Source organism: Danio rerio, chromosome 4, assembly GCF_052040795.2.
Source record: "Danio rerio strain M-AB ecotype USA chromosome 4, GRCz13ab, whole genome shotgun sequence".
Lineage (NCBI taxonomy): Eukaryota > Metazoa > Chordata > Actinopteri > Cypriniformes > Danionidae > Danio > Danio rerio.
Genome location: NC_141024.2, coordinates 64,715,978 through 64,728,127, shown reverse-complemented (window position 1 = coordinate 64,728,127; position 12,150 = coordinate 64,715,978). Strand labels below are relative to the sequence as shown.

The following is a 12,150-nucleotide window of genomic DNA, read 5'->3' as shown; positions in this document are numbered from 1 at the left end:
CCTGGGACGGGAAACCACCGACGGCTGGCTGCGAAATTGCCTCTGGTTCAGATTGGTTTAGAACCGTCCCTCTGCCCAAAACGCCACAGACGTCTGCAAAAGATTGCAGTTCTTGAAACAAAGTTACCTCTGATCCGAGCCGAAGCGTTCGCTTACTTAATGGCAGATAAAATGATGACCTTTCACACGGTCTGCATTCGTTCCGTCAGTAACAGCGGCAGGCCGGTAAAAATAAAATTCTGACATTCCACAGGGCACACTCGCTTGGCGGACAAAAGCCACCGGGGGCTCTCTTTGCGTGTTCCTTCACCTGGTCAAACCGCTTTGAGGGGGGACCTTTCGAGTAGTTTTCGGCGTCAGAACGGGCTCTTCTAGCGACGGGTGGGCAGGCCTTCCACAGGCGCGCGCGGCTCTACTGGAGCAAAAGAGGCTTGGCAAAGGACGAGGAAGAGAGGGAAGCGCCGCTCCAGCGAGAGGGTGCTCGCTGCAGAGCTATTTGAGGAGAGCTGAGCTCCAGCGAGGGGGAGCATGAGCTGTCGCTCCTCCACCTGTAAGCTGTTTTAATGCGTACACCAACCCCGCCCCTAACCCTACCCCCAGTGACATCACTCGTAGAAGAAGTGCAAAAAAGGTGGAGCTCAAGCTTAAGCTCCCCCTCGCTGGAGCTCAGCTCTCCTCAAATGGTTCTGCAGCGAGCACCACTTGGCTCCAGCCGGGTCCGACACTACCGCCTGAACTCTGTCTTGAACCACTGTGCTCAGGGGAGAGCGCGAACGCAGTCCCCCACTACCAAAAATTATGCAGTCGAGATTCCCACATTTGGGGAATTCGCAGGGGTCAGCGTGGCCGGAGTGCAATGGCCAAGCCTCGCCCTGGGTGAACCACCTTCTTGATCATGGTATCTCCCCTGCCAGGTAAGTATGAGTTGCCGGGCGGCGCAAATGGCAGCCGCCATTTTCTATCGGCCGTACTCCAGGACGGTGATGCCCAGCCACCGAGCATGGGGAATGGGCCAGCAACCCCTGTCTCCTGACGGCGCTGTACTTGTAGCAGACGTGCCTGTGCCTGCAAACCACTCGCTAGTAACTGTGGCAACGCATGAAGAGTTTGAGCTTCCTCCAGATGCTTGCTTTGTGTTTTGTCATCAGTTGGGGCTGCCAACACATGGATTCCACCGGACGCACTCGATCTGGGGATAACAGACCCTCTATGGGGGGAGGAGAGGGGATCCTCCTGTTCTTTCTTTCTTTTCCTCCATCTGTTTTCTTTCTCTACAGATGCCGTTTTTCTCTGCTTAGTTTCTGATTTGGTCTATTTGGACATGTCGACCTCCTGCTTTGCTGCGGTTCGGACCGCCTTTGCCTAGAGCTCCGTGCTTTGCACTCTTGCCTCATATGTTTTGTGTCCTGTTTTCTTACGTCAGCCTATCAGCACAGTGCTCAAACGACATAGCTTGAAGAAGACGACGGGATCTACAAACGTTCCGCAAAAGAACTTCACTGACGAAAGCGGAAGCGCTAACGAAACAACCTCCCGCTGCAAGCACCTTACATTCCTGGGACGGGAAACCACCGACGGCTGGCTGCGAAATTGCCTCTGGTTCAGATTGGTTTAGAACCGTCCCTCTGCCCAAAACGCCACAGACGTCTGCAAAAGATTGCAGTTCTTGAAACAAAGTTACCTCTGATCCGAGCCGAAGCGTTCGCTTACTTAATGGCAGATAAAATGATGACCTTTCACACGGTCTGCATTCGTTCCGTCAGTAACAGCGGCAGGCCGGTAAAAATAAAATTCTGACATTCCACAGGGCACACTCGCTTGGCGGACAAAAGCCACCGGGGGCTCTCTTTGCGTGTTCCTTCACCTGGTCAAACCGCTTTGAGGGGGGACCTTTCGAGTAGTTTTCGGCGTCAGAACGGGCTCTTCTAGCGACGGGTGGGCAGGCCTTCCACAGGCGCGCGCGGCTCTACTGGAGCAAAAGAGGCTTGGCAAAGGACGAGGAAGAGAGGGAAGCGCCGCTCCAGCGAGAGGGTGCTCGCTGCAGAGCCATTTGAGGAGAGCTGAGCTCCAGCGAGGGGGAGCATGAGCTGTCGCTCCTCCTCCTGTAAGCTGTTTTAATGCGTACACCAACCCCGCCCCTAACCCTACCCCCAGTGACATCACTCGTAGAAGAAGTGCAAAAAAGGTGGAGCTTAAGCTTAAGCTCCCCCTCGCTGGAGCTCAGCTCTCCTCAAATGGTTCTGCAGCGAGCACCACTTGGCTCCAGCCGGGTCCGACACTACCGCCTGAACTCTGTCTTGAACCACTGTGCTCAGGGAAGAGCGCGAACGCAGTCCCCCACTACCAGAAATTATGCAGTCGAGATTCCCACATTTGGGGAATTCGCAGGGGTCAGCGTGGCCGGAGTGCAATGGCCAAGCCTCACCCTGGGTGAACCACCTTCTTGATCATGGTATCTCCCCTGCCAGGTAAGTATGAGTTGCCGGGCGGCGCAAATGGCAGCCGCCATTTTCTATCGGCCGTACTCCAGGACGGTGATGCCCAGCCACCGAGCATGGGGAATGGGCCAGCAACCCCTGTCTCCTGACGGCGCTGTACTTGTAGCAGACGTGCCTGTGCCTGCAAACCACTCGCTAGTAACTGTGGCAACGCATGAAGAGTTTGAGCTTCCTCCAGATGCTTGCTTTGTGTTTTGTCATCAGTTGGGGCTGCCAACACATGGATTCCACCGGACGCACTCGATCTGGGGATAACAGACCCTCTATGGGGGGAGGGGAGGGGATCCTCCTGTTCTTTCTTTCTTTTCCTCCATCTGTTTTCTTTCTCTACAAATGCCGTTTTTCTCTGCTTAGTTTCTGATTTGGTCTATTTGGACATGTCGACCTCCTGCTTTGCTGCGGTTCGGACCGCCTTTGCCTAGAGCTCCGTGCTTTGCACTCTTGCCTCGTATGTTTTGTGTCCTGTTTTCTTACGTCAGCCTATCAGCACAGTGCTCAAACGACATAGCTTGAAGAAGACGACGGGATCTACAAACGTTCCGCAAAAGAACTTCACTGACGAAAGCGGAAGCGCTAACGAAACAACCTCCCGCTGCAAGCACCTTACATTCCTGGGACGGGAAACCACCGACGGCTGGCTGCGAAATTGCCTCTGGTTCAGATTGGTTTAGAACTGTCCCTCTGCCCAAAACGCCACAGACGTCTGCAAAAGATTGCAGTTCTTGAAACAAAGTTACCTCTGATCCGAGCCGAAGCGTTCGCTTACTTAATGGCAGATAAAATGATGACCTTTCACACGGTCTGCATTCGTTCCCTCAGTAACAGCGGCAGGCCGGTAAAAATAAAATTCTGACATTCCACAGGGCACACTCGCTTGGCGGACAAAAGCCACCGGGGGCTCTCTTTGCGTGTTCCTTCACCTGGTCAAACCGCTTTGAGGGGGGACCTTTCGAGTAGTTTTCGGCGTCAGAACGGGCTCTTCTAGCGACGGGTGGGCAGGCCTTCCACAGGCGCGCGCGGCTCTACTGGAGCAAAAGAGGCTTGGCAAAGGACGAGGAAGAGAGGGAAGCGCCGCTCCAGCGAGAGGGTGCTCGCTGCAGAGCCATTTGAGGAGAGCTGAGCTCCAGCGAGGGGGAGCATGAGCTGTCGCTCCTCCTCCTGTAAGCTGTTTTAATGCGTACACCAACCCCGCCCCTAACCCTACCCCCAGTGACATCACTCGTAGAAGAAGTGCAAAAAAGGTGGAGCTCAAGCTTAAGCTCCCTCTCGCTGGAGCTCAGCTCTCCTCAAATGGCTCTGCAGCGAGCACCACTTGGCTCCAGCCGGGTCCGACGCTACCGCCTGAACTCTGTCTTGAACCACTGTGCTCAGGGGAGAGCGCGAACGCAGTCCCCCACTACCAGAAATTATGCAGTCGAGATTCCCACATTTGGGGAATTCGCAGGGGTCAGCGTGGCCGGAGTGCAATGGCCAAGCCTCACCCTGGGTGAACCACCTTCTTGATCATGGTATCTCCCCTGCCAGGTAAGTATGAGTTGCCGGGCGGCGCAAATGGCAGCCGCCGTTTTCTATCGGCCGTACTCCAGGGCGGTGATGCCCAGCCACCGAGCATGGGGAATGGGCCAGCAACCCCTGTCTCCTGACGGCGCTGTACTTGCAGCAGACGTGCCTGTGCCTGCAAACCACTCGCTAGTAACTGTGGCAACGCATGAAGAGTTTGAGCTTCCTCCAGATGCTTGCTTTGTGTTTTGTCATCAGTTGGGGCTGCCAACACATGGATTCCACCGGACGCACTCGATCTGGGGATAACAGACCCTCTATGGGGGGAGGGGAGGGGAGGGGATCCTTTCGTTCTTTCTTTCTTTTCCTCCATCTGTTTTCTTTCTCTACAGATGCCGTTTTTCTCTGCTTAGTTTCTGATTTGGTCTATTTGGACATGTCGACCTCCTGCTTTGCTGCGGTTCGGACCGCCTTTGCCTAGAGCTCCGTGCTTTGCACTCTTGCCTTGTATGTTTTGTGTCCTGTTTTCTTACGTCAGCCTATCAGCACAGTGCTCAAACGACATAGCTTGAAGAAGACGACGGGATCTACAAACGTTCCGCAAAAGAACTTCACTGACGAAAGCGGAAGCGCCAACGAAACAACCTCCCGCTGCAAGCACCTTACATTCCTGGGACGGGAAACCACCGACGGCTGGCTGCGAAATTGCCTCTGGTTCAGATTGGTTTAGAACCGTCCCTCTGCCCAAAACGCCACAGACGTCTGCAAAAGATTGCAGTTCTTGAAACAAAGTTACCTCTGATCCGAGCCGAAGCGTTCGCTTACTTAATGGCAGATAAAATGATGACCTTTCACGCGGTCTGCATTCGTTCCGTCAGTAACAGCGGCAGGCCGGTAAAAATAAAATTCTGACATTCCACAGGGCACACTCGCTTGGCGGACAAAAGCCACCGGGGGCTCTCTTTCCGTGTTCCTTCACCTGGTCAAACCGCTTTGAGGGGGGACCTTTCGAGTAGTTTTCGGCGTCAGAACAGGCTCTTCTAGCGACGGGTGGGCAGGCCTTCCACAGGCGCGCGCGGCTCTACTGGAGCAAAAGAGGCTTGGCAAAGGACGAGGAAGAGAGGGAAGCGCCGCTCCAGCGAGAGGGTGCTCGCTGCAGAGCCATTTGAGGAGAGCTGAGCTCCAGCGAGGGGGAGCATGAGCTGTCGCTCCTCCTCCTGTAAGCTGTTTTAATGCGTACACCAACCCCGCCCCTAACCCTACCCCCAGTGACATCACTCGTAGAAGAAGTGCAAAAAAGGTGGAGCTCTGGCTTAAGCTCCCCCTCGCTGGAGCTCAGCTCTCCTCAAATGGCTCTGCAGCGAGCACCACTTGGCTCCAGCCGGGTCCGACGCTACCGCCTGAACTCTGTCTTGAACCACTGTGCTCAGGGGAGAGCGCGAACGCAGTCCCCCACTACCAGAAATTATGCAGTCGAGATTCCCACATTTGGGGAATTCGCAGACATCTGCCCACTGAACGTGCAATGTAAACTGTAGACTGTAGACTCTTGTCCAATGAAAAGCCGCGATTGTCTACAGTTTGATTAGACCCTGGGCCAATCGGAGGGCTGCATTGTCTAAAGTTTCAAATCACGGCCAATCAGCGCTGAGGATTTTCTAAAGTTTCTCTAGCTCTGGACGCTCACAATTTATAGGGTCAGAGAGTTCATCTGCTGTCGAGATAAATTCATATGCTGAAGTGATTTCGTGTGGTAAGTTATTTTTATACTGTTATATTGATGCACATTATGTTTTGGTCAAGGCACGTTTGAAATATCTCACTCTTTGTGCAGTATTCGTAAGGCTGCGCCTTCAAAAAGTACACCTGTCATAGAGATTTTGTGTGATAAGTTATTTTTATACTGTTATATTGATGCACAGTATGTTTTGGTCACATCACGTTTGAAATATTTCACTCTTTGTGCAGCATTTTGTCTGTGTTCGTGAGGCTGCGCCGTCATAAAGTACACCTGTTGTAGTGATTTATAGTGGTAGGTTATTTTTATCCTGTTCTGATAAACAGTATGTTTTGCTCACATCACGTTTGATATATTTTACTGTGTGTGCAGTAGTTTGTCTGTGTGTGTGACGCTGCGCCGTCAGACGTTCACCCATAACAGAGATTTTGTGTGGTAAGCTATTTTTATATTGCTAAGATCACATCACGTTTGAAATCTCTCACTCTTTGTGCAGTGTTTGGTCTGTGCTGGTGACGCTGTGCCGTCAGAAAGTTCACCTTTCCAAGATATTTCGTGTGGTAAGCTGTTTTTATACTGTGATATTATTTAAATGCATATTTGGCTGCACAAAACCTGAAAAAGTTTAGCTTTTGTATTATTTTCGACGATCGCGTCGGTTTGATAGCTCAGTATACACAGATGTTTCATTATAATATAGAAACAAACATGCTGATAAATAAATATCCCTTTATATGTAGCAATATATGTTACCATGGCGATTGTTATCATTAGTTGTAACTATGAGAAGTGAAGAACATCTTAAGATCTTAACTGGGACAAAACATATGACCAATACCTGTATTTGTTATCATAAGAATATAGTAAAATTGTTATTGCCATAGACTGAATAATATATCACTGATTCTCAAGGCCTGGGACAAAAACATATTCAGCAATAACTGCTATAAGCTTTAAAATGAAAATGAGCATACATTAAATATGATTTGTTATGTTATTTCAAGTATTATATGTGTAAATGATATCATATTAATGAGAGTATGTATTTAACATGCTTAGAATGTATTTTACCTTACCTTATATCAGCCATATGGAGGTTGATATTAATAGCTGCCCCTTAAAAAACACAAAATACAACTGTAAGCATTTGAAAAAAATGTATAACAGAGCAATTGATATGATAATTCATGTTTTCATTGCCACTGTCAAATGCATCATCTCTGTCAGCATTGTTAACCCTTGTCAGATAATTTATTTTGATGATATTTCATTTATTTGTTAATTATCAAACATGTAAAAATGGAAAAAAAAAGACTTCACACAAAATGTTTTTTTAATACTTTATCATGAGCTCAGAGCTAAGACCATATTCCCTCTCTATATTTGTGATGTTTATAAGAATACTTCTTACAGGTGAATTAGACATGGATCCACTGTTGCCCACCCTGAGCATTGTTGACACCAGTGTGCCACAGGACAGACAACAGTGCTTTCTTAAAGCATCAAAGGACGCCAAGACCCTGGCCTCTCGCAACAGGTGCTTCGAGCGGAACACTAGCCAGGACAAAAAAAACTGCTTGTGAGGAAGGTAATATCTGATTTATGCGTTTCTGTCATATGCGTACACTGCAGACTGTTATTTGCATTAATGTTATTTTATGTCTTAGCTAAAAAAAGATGCCAGCACATTACTTGTGCGCCATCTGAGGTCCAGTATCTCGGCCAGCTCATTCTAAACTTTGGCAAGTACAATGGCCAAAGTTTTAAATGGCTGGTGGAGAACGACGTTGGCTACATTAAATAGTAAGTATGTTGCTATACATTTGTATAAGCTGTTTTTACACAAATTAATTATCTTTTTGAAATTTCAGTGTGCTGGATCTACACATCAAGGAGCGTCGCCATCAAGGAAGAAAAGAGGGCCCAGGTGAGTATATAAAGGATCTTCTGTTACAGTATGTGCAACTGTTTCCACAGGTTTCCTGCCACCTCGAGGTCAACGTCGACAGTGCCATCTACGGTCAGGGCCGCTTCAGATCCTTCACGTTCCTGGAGATGTGGCAGTGGTACAGCCTGCACAAGACCCTGCAGGCGGATCTACAAGCTGGTAGTGCCCAAGAAAAGAAGATGGCACAGGAGGCGTTCTGCTCTGTGCGGCAGTGGCTGACGATGAAGGAGGAGGACATCAGCGTCAAGACACTGAAGCGGTTCCGGCAGTACATTCTCAACAAAGAGGTAGGTTTTATTTATTTCTTTTAAATGTGACTTTATTAAAAATATATATATCATGCTGGCAACATTTCATGCAAACTACAACCTGTAACTCACAGAAACCCCTAGAAGACAGGCCTCTTCCTGCAGCGGCGGCCAGCTCCAGCTCGTCGGGATCTAGAGGTGATGGTGGATGGGCGGATGATGCGCTACTGGTGGAAGCCCTCAGTGCTTTCGAAGCACAAGGTGTATATCACTTTAATTGTTCATGTACCATAGCATAAATCTTTTATTAATAAATAAATCAATTACACACAATATCAAAACACTGTGCTGATGAGATTGTCTTCTTGCTGCTTTGACACTGACTTTTGCCCATCTTGTGTTTTTTTTTTCCTCCTTTAGCAGTTGAGGACAAAGGCGGTCTGCCGAAGAAACCACTCAGCTTCCCTGAAAGACAAGGTATATCACATAATGAATGTCACTTATTAACATTTATTCATACTGTTGAAGCATGAACTACAGCTGAGGGCCCTCCTGTGAAATATTTATTCAAGGTAATGGAGCAAGGACATGTTCACAGTACTTAGGATAGTATATTATCTTCTGAAGAAAGTTTTATTTGTTTTATTATTTATGTTTTTCTATTGGCTACAGAACAAACAGTGTTAAGCTAGTTAAGCCTTTACTTTCTCAATCTGAATATGGTAACACTTCAGTATAATAGTCCTTTAGTTAAATAATTTACTAACACTAAGTGTCGCCAATCTTGTGCAGCATTTATTAATTGCAGTTCAACATTAATGCATTATTAAAATCCAAAGTTGTGCTTGTTGCACAGTGCATTATTGAACTAACGTTATTTAACTTAAATAACATCATTAACAAAGATAAATTAATACTGTAATTAATGTATTAAATTTCTTGTTCATGTTAGTAAATGCATTAACTAATATTAACTAATGAACTGTTACTCTAAAGTGTTACCTTAAAGGGTGACACTTTACAACAAGTTTGTATTAGTTAATGTCAAAGCATTTACTACCATAAACAAGCAATGAACAATATACTAAATACAGTATTTGTTCGTGTTACAGTCATCCATGCCAACTCACAGTCCATCAACTAAGCATTAAATATTATTTTAATAAAGCATTAGTACATGTTGAACTATGATTAAAAATGTTGTACAAGCATTGTTCATAATTAGTTCATGTTAGTAAATACATTATCTAATGAAACCTTATTGTAAAGTGTGACCCAATATTATATACTGTCATCATGGTAAAGATAAATTATAAGAAATTAAGTTATTAGAACTATTATGTTTAGAAATGTGCCTGAACAAGTCCCCTCTCCATTACACATAAATTGTGAAAAATAAACTCAAATTTAACAGGGGGGCTTATAATTCCGGCTTCAACTGTGTGCATTAATAAATAAAATTCATCACACTAAGACACTGTCTTCTGATAATCATAACTGTGCTCATTTAGGAGCCGGGGAAACAAAGAGAAGAAAACGTTCCTGTGAAGATCTTTCACAGAAGCCACACTCAGACTCTCCACTGTCTGCTGTAATTTTATCATTTGTACATCACAATTAGGTGGTGTATATACTCCTGAATACAGTTTTGTGAGCATAGATGGGGAGACTGTGCAAAAAGTATGAATATGTCAATGAAAAAGGTTTTACCTATTATACTTACTTTGTTGAAGGCTCCTGCGTCGACTTCTTTATTGGAGGCTCCTGCATCAGCCTCATTAGTTCCTGGCCAGTCTTCTTCATCGGCTCCTGCATCAGCCTCATCAGTTCCTGGCCAGTCTTCTTCATCGGCTCCTGCATCAGCCTCGTCATTTCCTGCCTCGGCTTCTTTATCGGCTCCTGTATCAGCCTCGTCAGTTCCTGCCTTGGCTTCTTCGGCTCCTACATCAGCCTCGTCAGTTCCTGCCTCGGCTTCTTCATCGGCTCCTGCATCAGCTTCTGTGTCAGCTTCTGACGTTCAACCTAGAAGGTCATCTGGTGGGTCAACACACAGTGACCCAGCACATTCTGAGGTAACTGTCAAAGAACTCTATGGTTGTGAAGATAAGAAAAATTAATACTTTAATACTAAAACTTTAATTGATTTTAACAGTTTTGTCTCGGTTATTCTAATTACCAGGTGTTATTTGAGGGTTGGCACAAGATGTGGGAGTCTGGTCTTCATGGGCTGCCCAGTGCAGACATACTGTGGCTTAAGGAGGATGCTGAAAGGGGACTCTTTCAGAGGGCCATGTCTTATAAAGACAAACATGGAAACAGAAAGTGGAGGAAAGTCCTGAAGGATGACCGGATGTGGTTTCACCCTCCAGAATTTCCTGGAGTGGTGGAAGGAAAAGTCCCCTCAGCAGACTCCTTTTTTCACAGCTCCGTTTTTTTCTGGAGACCAGTCGGTGTGTGGCGTTACAGTCTTCGGTGCCCAAGGTCTGACTGCCCAGCACGCACCAATCAGAAGGCTTTTCTCTACCGTTGTGGGTATTCATCCACGGTAAGACAGATCTGCCACATGTCTGGCTGGTACTCCATGCTGACTGAGGTCCTGGCATGCAACGCCTGTAGAAAGGCTGCAAAGGAGTCGGAAGAGCATACTATTGGTCGTTTCCTGTCATGGGATCAGTGCATCCTTAATCAGCTCAGTCCAGCTCACAGAGCGGTGTTTCCTGCTGTCTTGACGCTACGGTGAGTCTCTAGCAGAATACAAATCATTGTAAAATTATTCAGAGTCTAATAAAAGTTAAGATTCACCATCATCTAATGATTGTGTTGCTCCTATGATTCTAGGCATGGCGTGGACAAGCAGGTGATCCGCCTGATGAGGGATCGCACTGAGGGAAACACCATGGTGAAAGTTTGGAGACAGGTGCAGGAGAGCCACTGCGAGGACTATCTGCAGAGAAAGGACTTGTACACCACTCTTCTCAGCCAGTACAACAAACCTGGGAAGATCACTCGTAAGTCAGAGTTAATTGTTTTCTTTAAGGGATAGTTCACCCAGAAATGAGTAGTTTTAAACCTTTATGAGTTTCTCTCTTTTTTTAAACACAAAAGAAGACATTCTGAAGAAAGCCGAAATCCTGTAACCATTGACTTCCATTGTAAAAAAACAAACAAATACTATGGAAGTCAATGGTTACAGGTTTCTGACATTTTTCTAAATATCTTGTTTAGTGTTTAAAAGAAACCCATAATGGTTTACAATCATTAAAAGGATCAGCAAATGATGAAAGAATTATTATTTTTAAATTCCTATCCTTTTGAGCATTTATTCAAAGATTAGGCAGCAAAGTGTCTGTTTTCTCTGCTTTTAGGGAGTTTGTGCCAGCAGTTCCAGCGACCACCAGCACGGAGAGAGCCGCCATCTGCCAGACTGATGAGAAAGGCGTTCCTTATGTCAGAGGCAGATAACATCGAGGACTACCGTACTCAGATCATGTCCTGAAGTACGACTTCACCAAGAAGGTAAATTTAACACAATGGAAAAAAGTCAGTTTGTAAACATATTGCTAAACCTTTTTACTGTTATTCTTTCAGGAAATCCTTTATCAGAGAGATTTTATCCTTAAAATATTATTGTCCACTTTTGCATCATGGGACATATTTATCATTAATTATTAACAACAATTGATAAGTATAGTATTATTAATTGTTTGATAATAAATAATTTTCAACAAATTAATATCTAATATGCTTTACTAGTGCTTTAAAATCCTGTTTGTCACCATCACACGCACCTGATTATTAATCATACTTACCTACGTCTTTGTGTGTCGTTTTCTTCACTTCAAATTTCCTCTTGCATTCTCTGCATCCGAAATCTAATGAGCTGCAATGCAAAAACACATTATTAATTCATTTCTGAATATTAATGACTCTTACTTTCTTGATCTGGTGCAGAAAAAAAACCTACAAACTACAAAATACAAATGTTTGAATCTATTTGTGTTGCATGTTATCAGATCTGCAAGAAACTCTCCGGCGATGGAAAAGGCACTGCAGAGTGGTGTACCAATGTGGCCAACGAGCAGGGGCAGATCCTCATATCTGTTCTCACCTGTGAGGAGTCATTGGAGAAGATGAGGCCGATGGCTGAAGGTCTCATGGAGAGGTACAGGAGGCGCTGTCAGCCACAAATGTCACCGACCAGGGTCTGTCTGTCCTCCG

At 46.1% G+C, this 12,150-nt stretch overlaps 1 protein-coding gene, 1 long non-coding RNA gene, 3 other non-coding genes and 1 pseudogene across 7 annotated transcripts; 1 reads left to right on the top strand and 5 right to left on the bottom strand.

Annotated features, from left to right (window-relative positions):
• Nucleotides 1-758: 758 nt before the first annotated feature.
• LOC148682325 (U1 spliceosomal RNA) lies at nucleotides 759-922 on the bottom strand. Its single transcript, XR_015944456.1, has one exon. It is a non-coding gene; the product is annotated as a U1 spliceosomal RNA (small nuclear RNA).
• A 1,390-nt stretch (nucleotides 923-2,312) lies between these two features.
• On the bottom strand, nucleotides 2,313-2,476 carry LOC148682324 (U1 spliceosomal RNA). Its single transcript, XR_015943827.1, has one exon. It is a non-coding gene; the product is annotated as a U1 spliceosomal RNA (small nuclear RNA).
• A 1,390-nt stretch (nucleotides 2,477-3,866) lies between these two features.
• Nucleotides 3,867-4,030, bottom strand: LOC141384016 (U1 spliceosomal RNA). Its single transcript, XR_015484783.1, has one exon. It is a non-coding gene; the product is annotated as a U1 spliceosomal RNA (small nuclear RNA).
• A 1,395-nt stretch (nucleotides 4,031-5,425) lies between these two features.
• Nucleotides 5,426-5,574, bottom strand: LOC137489777 (U1 spliceosomal RNA; annotated as a pseudogene).
• Nucleotides 5,441-11,428, top strand: LOC141381804 (uncharacterized). 3 transcript variants are annotated; one of them, XM_087249960.2, is made up of 13 exons: nucleotides 5,441-5,751; nucleotides 5,967-6,030; nucleotides 6,233-6,296; nucleotides 7,150-7,324; nucleotides 7,404-7,539; nucleotides 7,608-7,971; nucleotides 8,067-8,193; nucleotides 8,353-8,409; nucleotides 9,444-9,523; nucleotides 9,666-10,004; nucleotides 10,112-10,668; nucleotides 10,771-10,940; nucleotides 11,298-11,428. In XM_087249960.2, exons 6-13 carry the CDS (start codon nucleotides 7,792-7,794, stop codon nucleotides 11,426-11,428), a joined length of 1,641 nt encoding a protein of 546 aa, XP_087106086.1. In that variant the 5' UTR covers nucleotides 5,441-5,751; nucleotides 5,967-6,030; nucleotides 6,233-6,296; nucleotides 7,150-7,324; nucleotides 7,404-7,539; nucleotides 7,608-7,791. The 3 variants fall into 3 exon arrangements, with proteins under 3 accessions (XP_087106086.1, XP_088506414.1, XP_088506413.1); XM_088650288.1 differs by lacking the exons at nucleotides 5,441-5,751; nucleotides 5,967-6,030; nucleotides 6,233-6,296; nucleotides 7,150-7,324 and having other exon boundaries at nucleotides 7,364-7,539; nucleotides 8,356-8,409; XM_088650287.1 differs by lacking the exons at nucleotides 5,441-5,751; nucleotides 5,967-6,030; nucleotides 6,233-6,296; nucleotides 7,150-7,324 and having other exon boundaries at nucleotides 7,364-7,539.
• On the bottom strand, nucleotides 8,190-10,248 carry LOC147845179 (uncharacterized). The gene is made up of 3 exons (XR_015484365.2): nucleotides 10,109-10,248; nucleotides 9,656-10,021; nucleotides 8,190-8,397 (listed from the first exon to the last, which is right to left on the bottom strand). It is a non-coding gene; the product is annotated as an uncharacterized LOC147845179 (long non-coding RNA).
• Nucleotides 11,429-12,150: the final 722 nt, after the last annotated feature.

Bases quoted from the DNA above. Each gene is read 5' to 3' on its own strand.
- LOC141381804 (XM_088650287.1), top strand. From the start codon at position 7,385: ATGTTATTTTATGTCTTAGCTAAAAAAAGATGCCAGCACATTACTTGT. The intron at 7,972-8,066 runs GTAGGTTTTATT...TGTAACTCACAG, and splicing joins AGTACATTCTCAACAAAGAG to AAACCCCTAGAAGACAGGCC. The intron at 10,941-11,297 runs GTAAGTCAGAGT...CTCTGCTTTTAG, and splicing joins CAAACCTGGGAAGATCACTC to GGAGTTTGTGCCAGCAGTTC.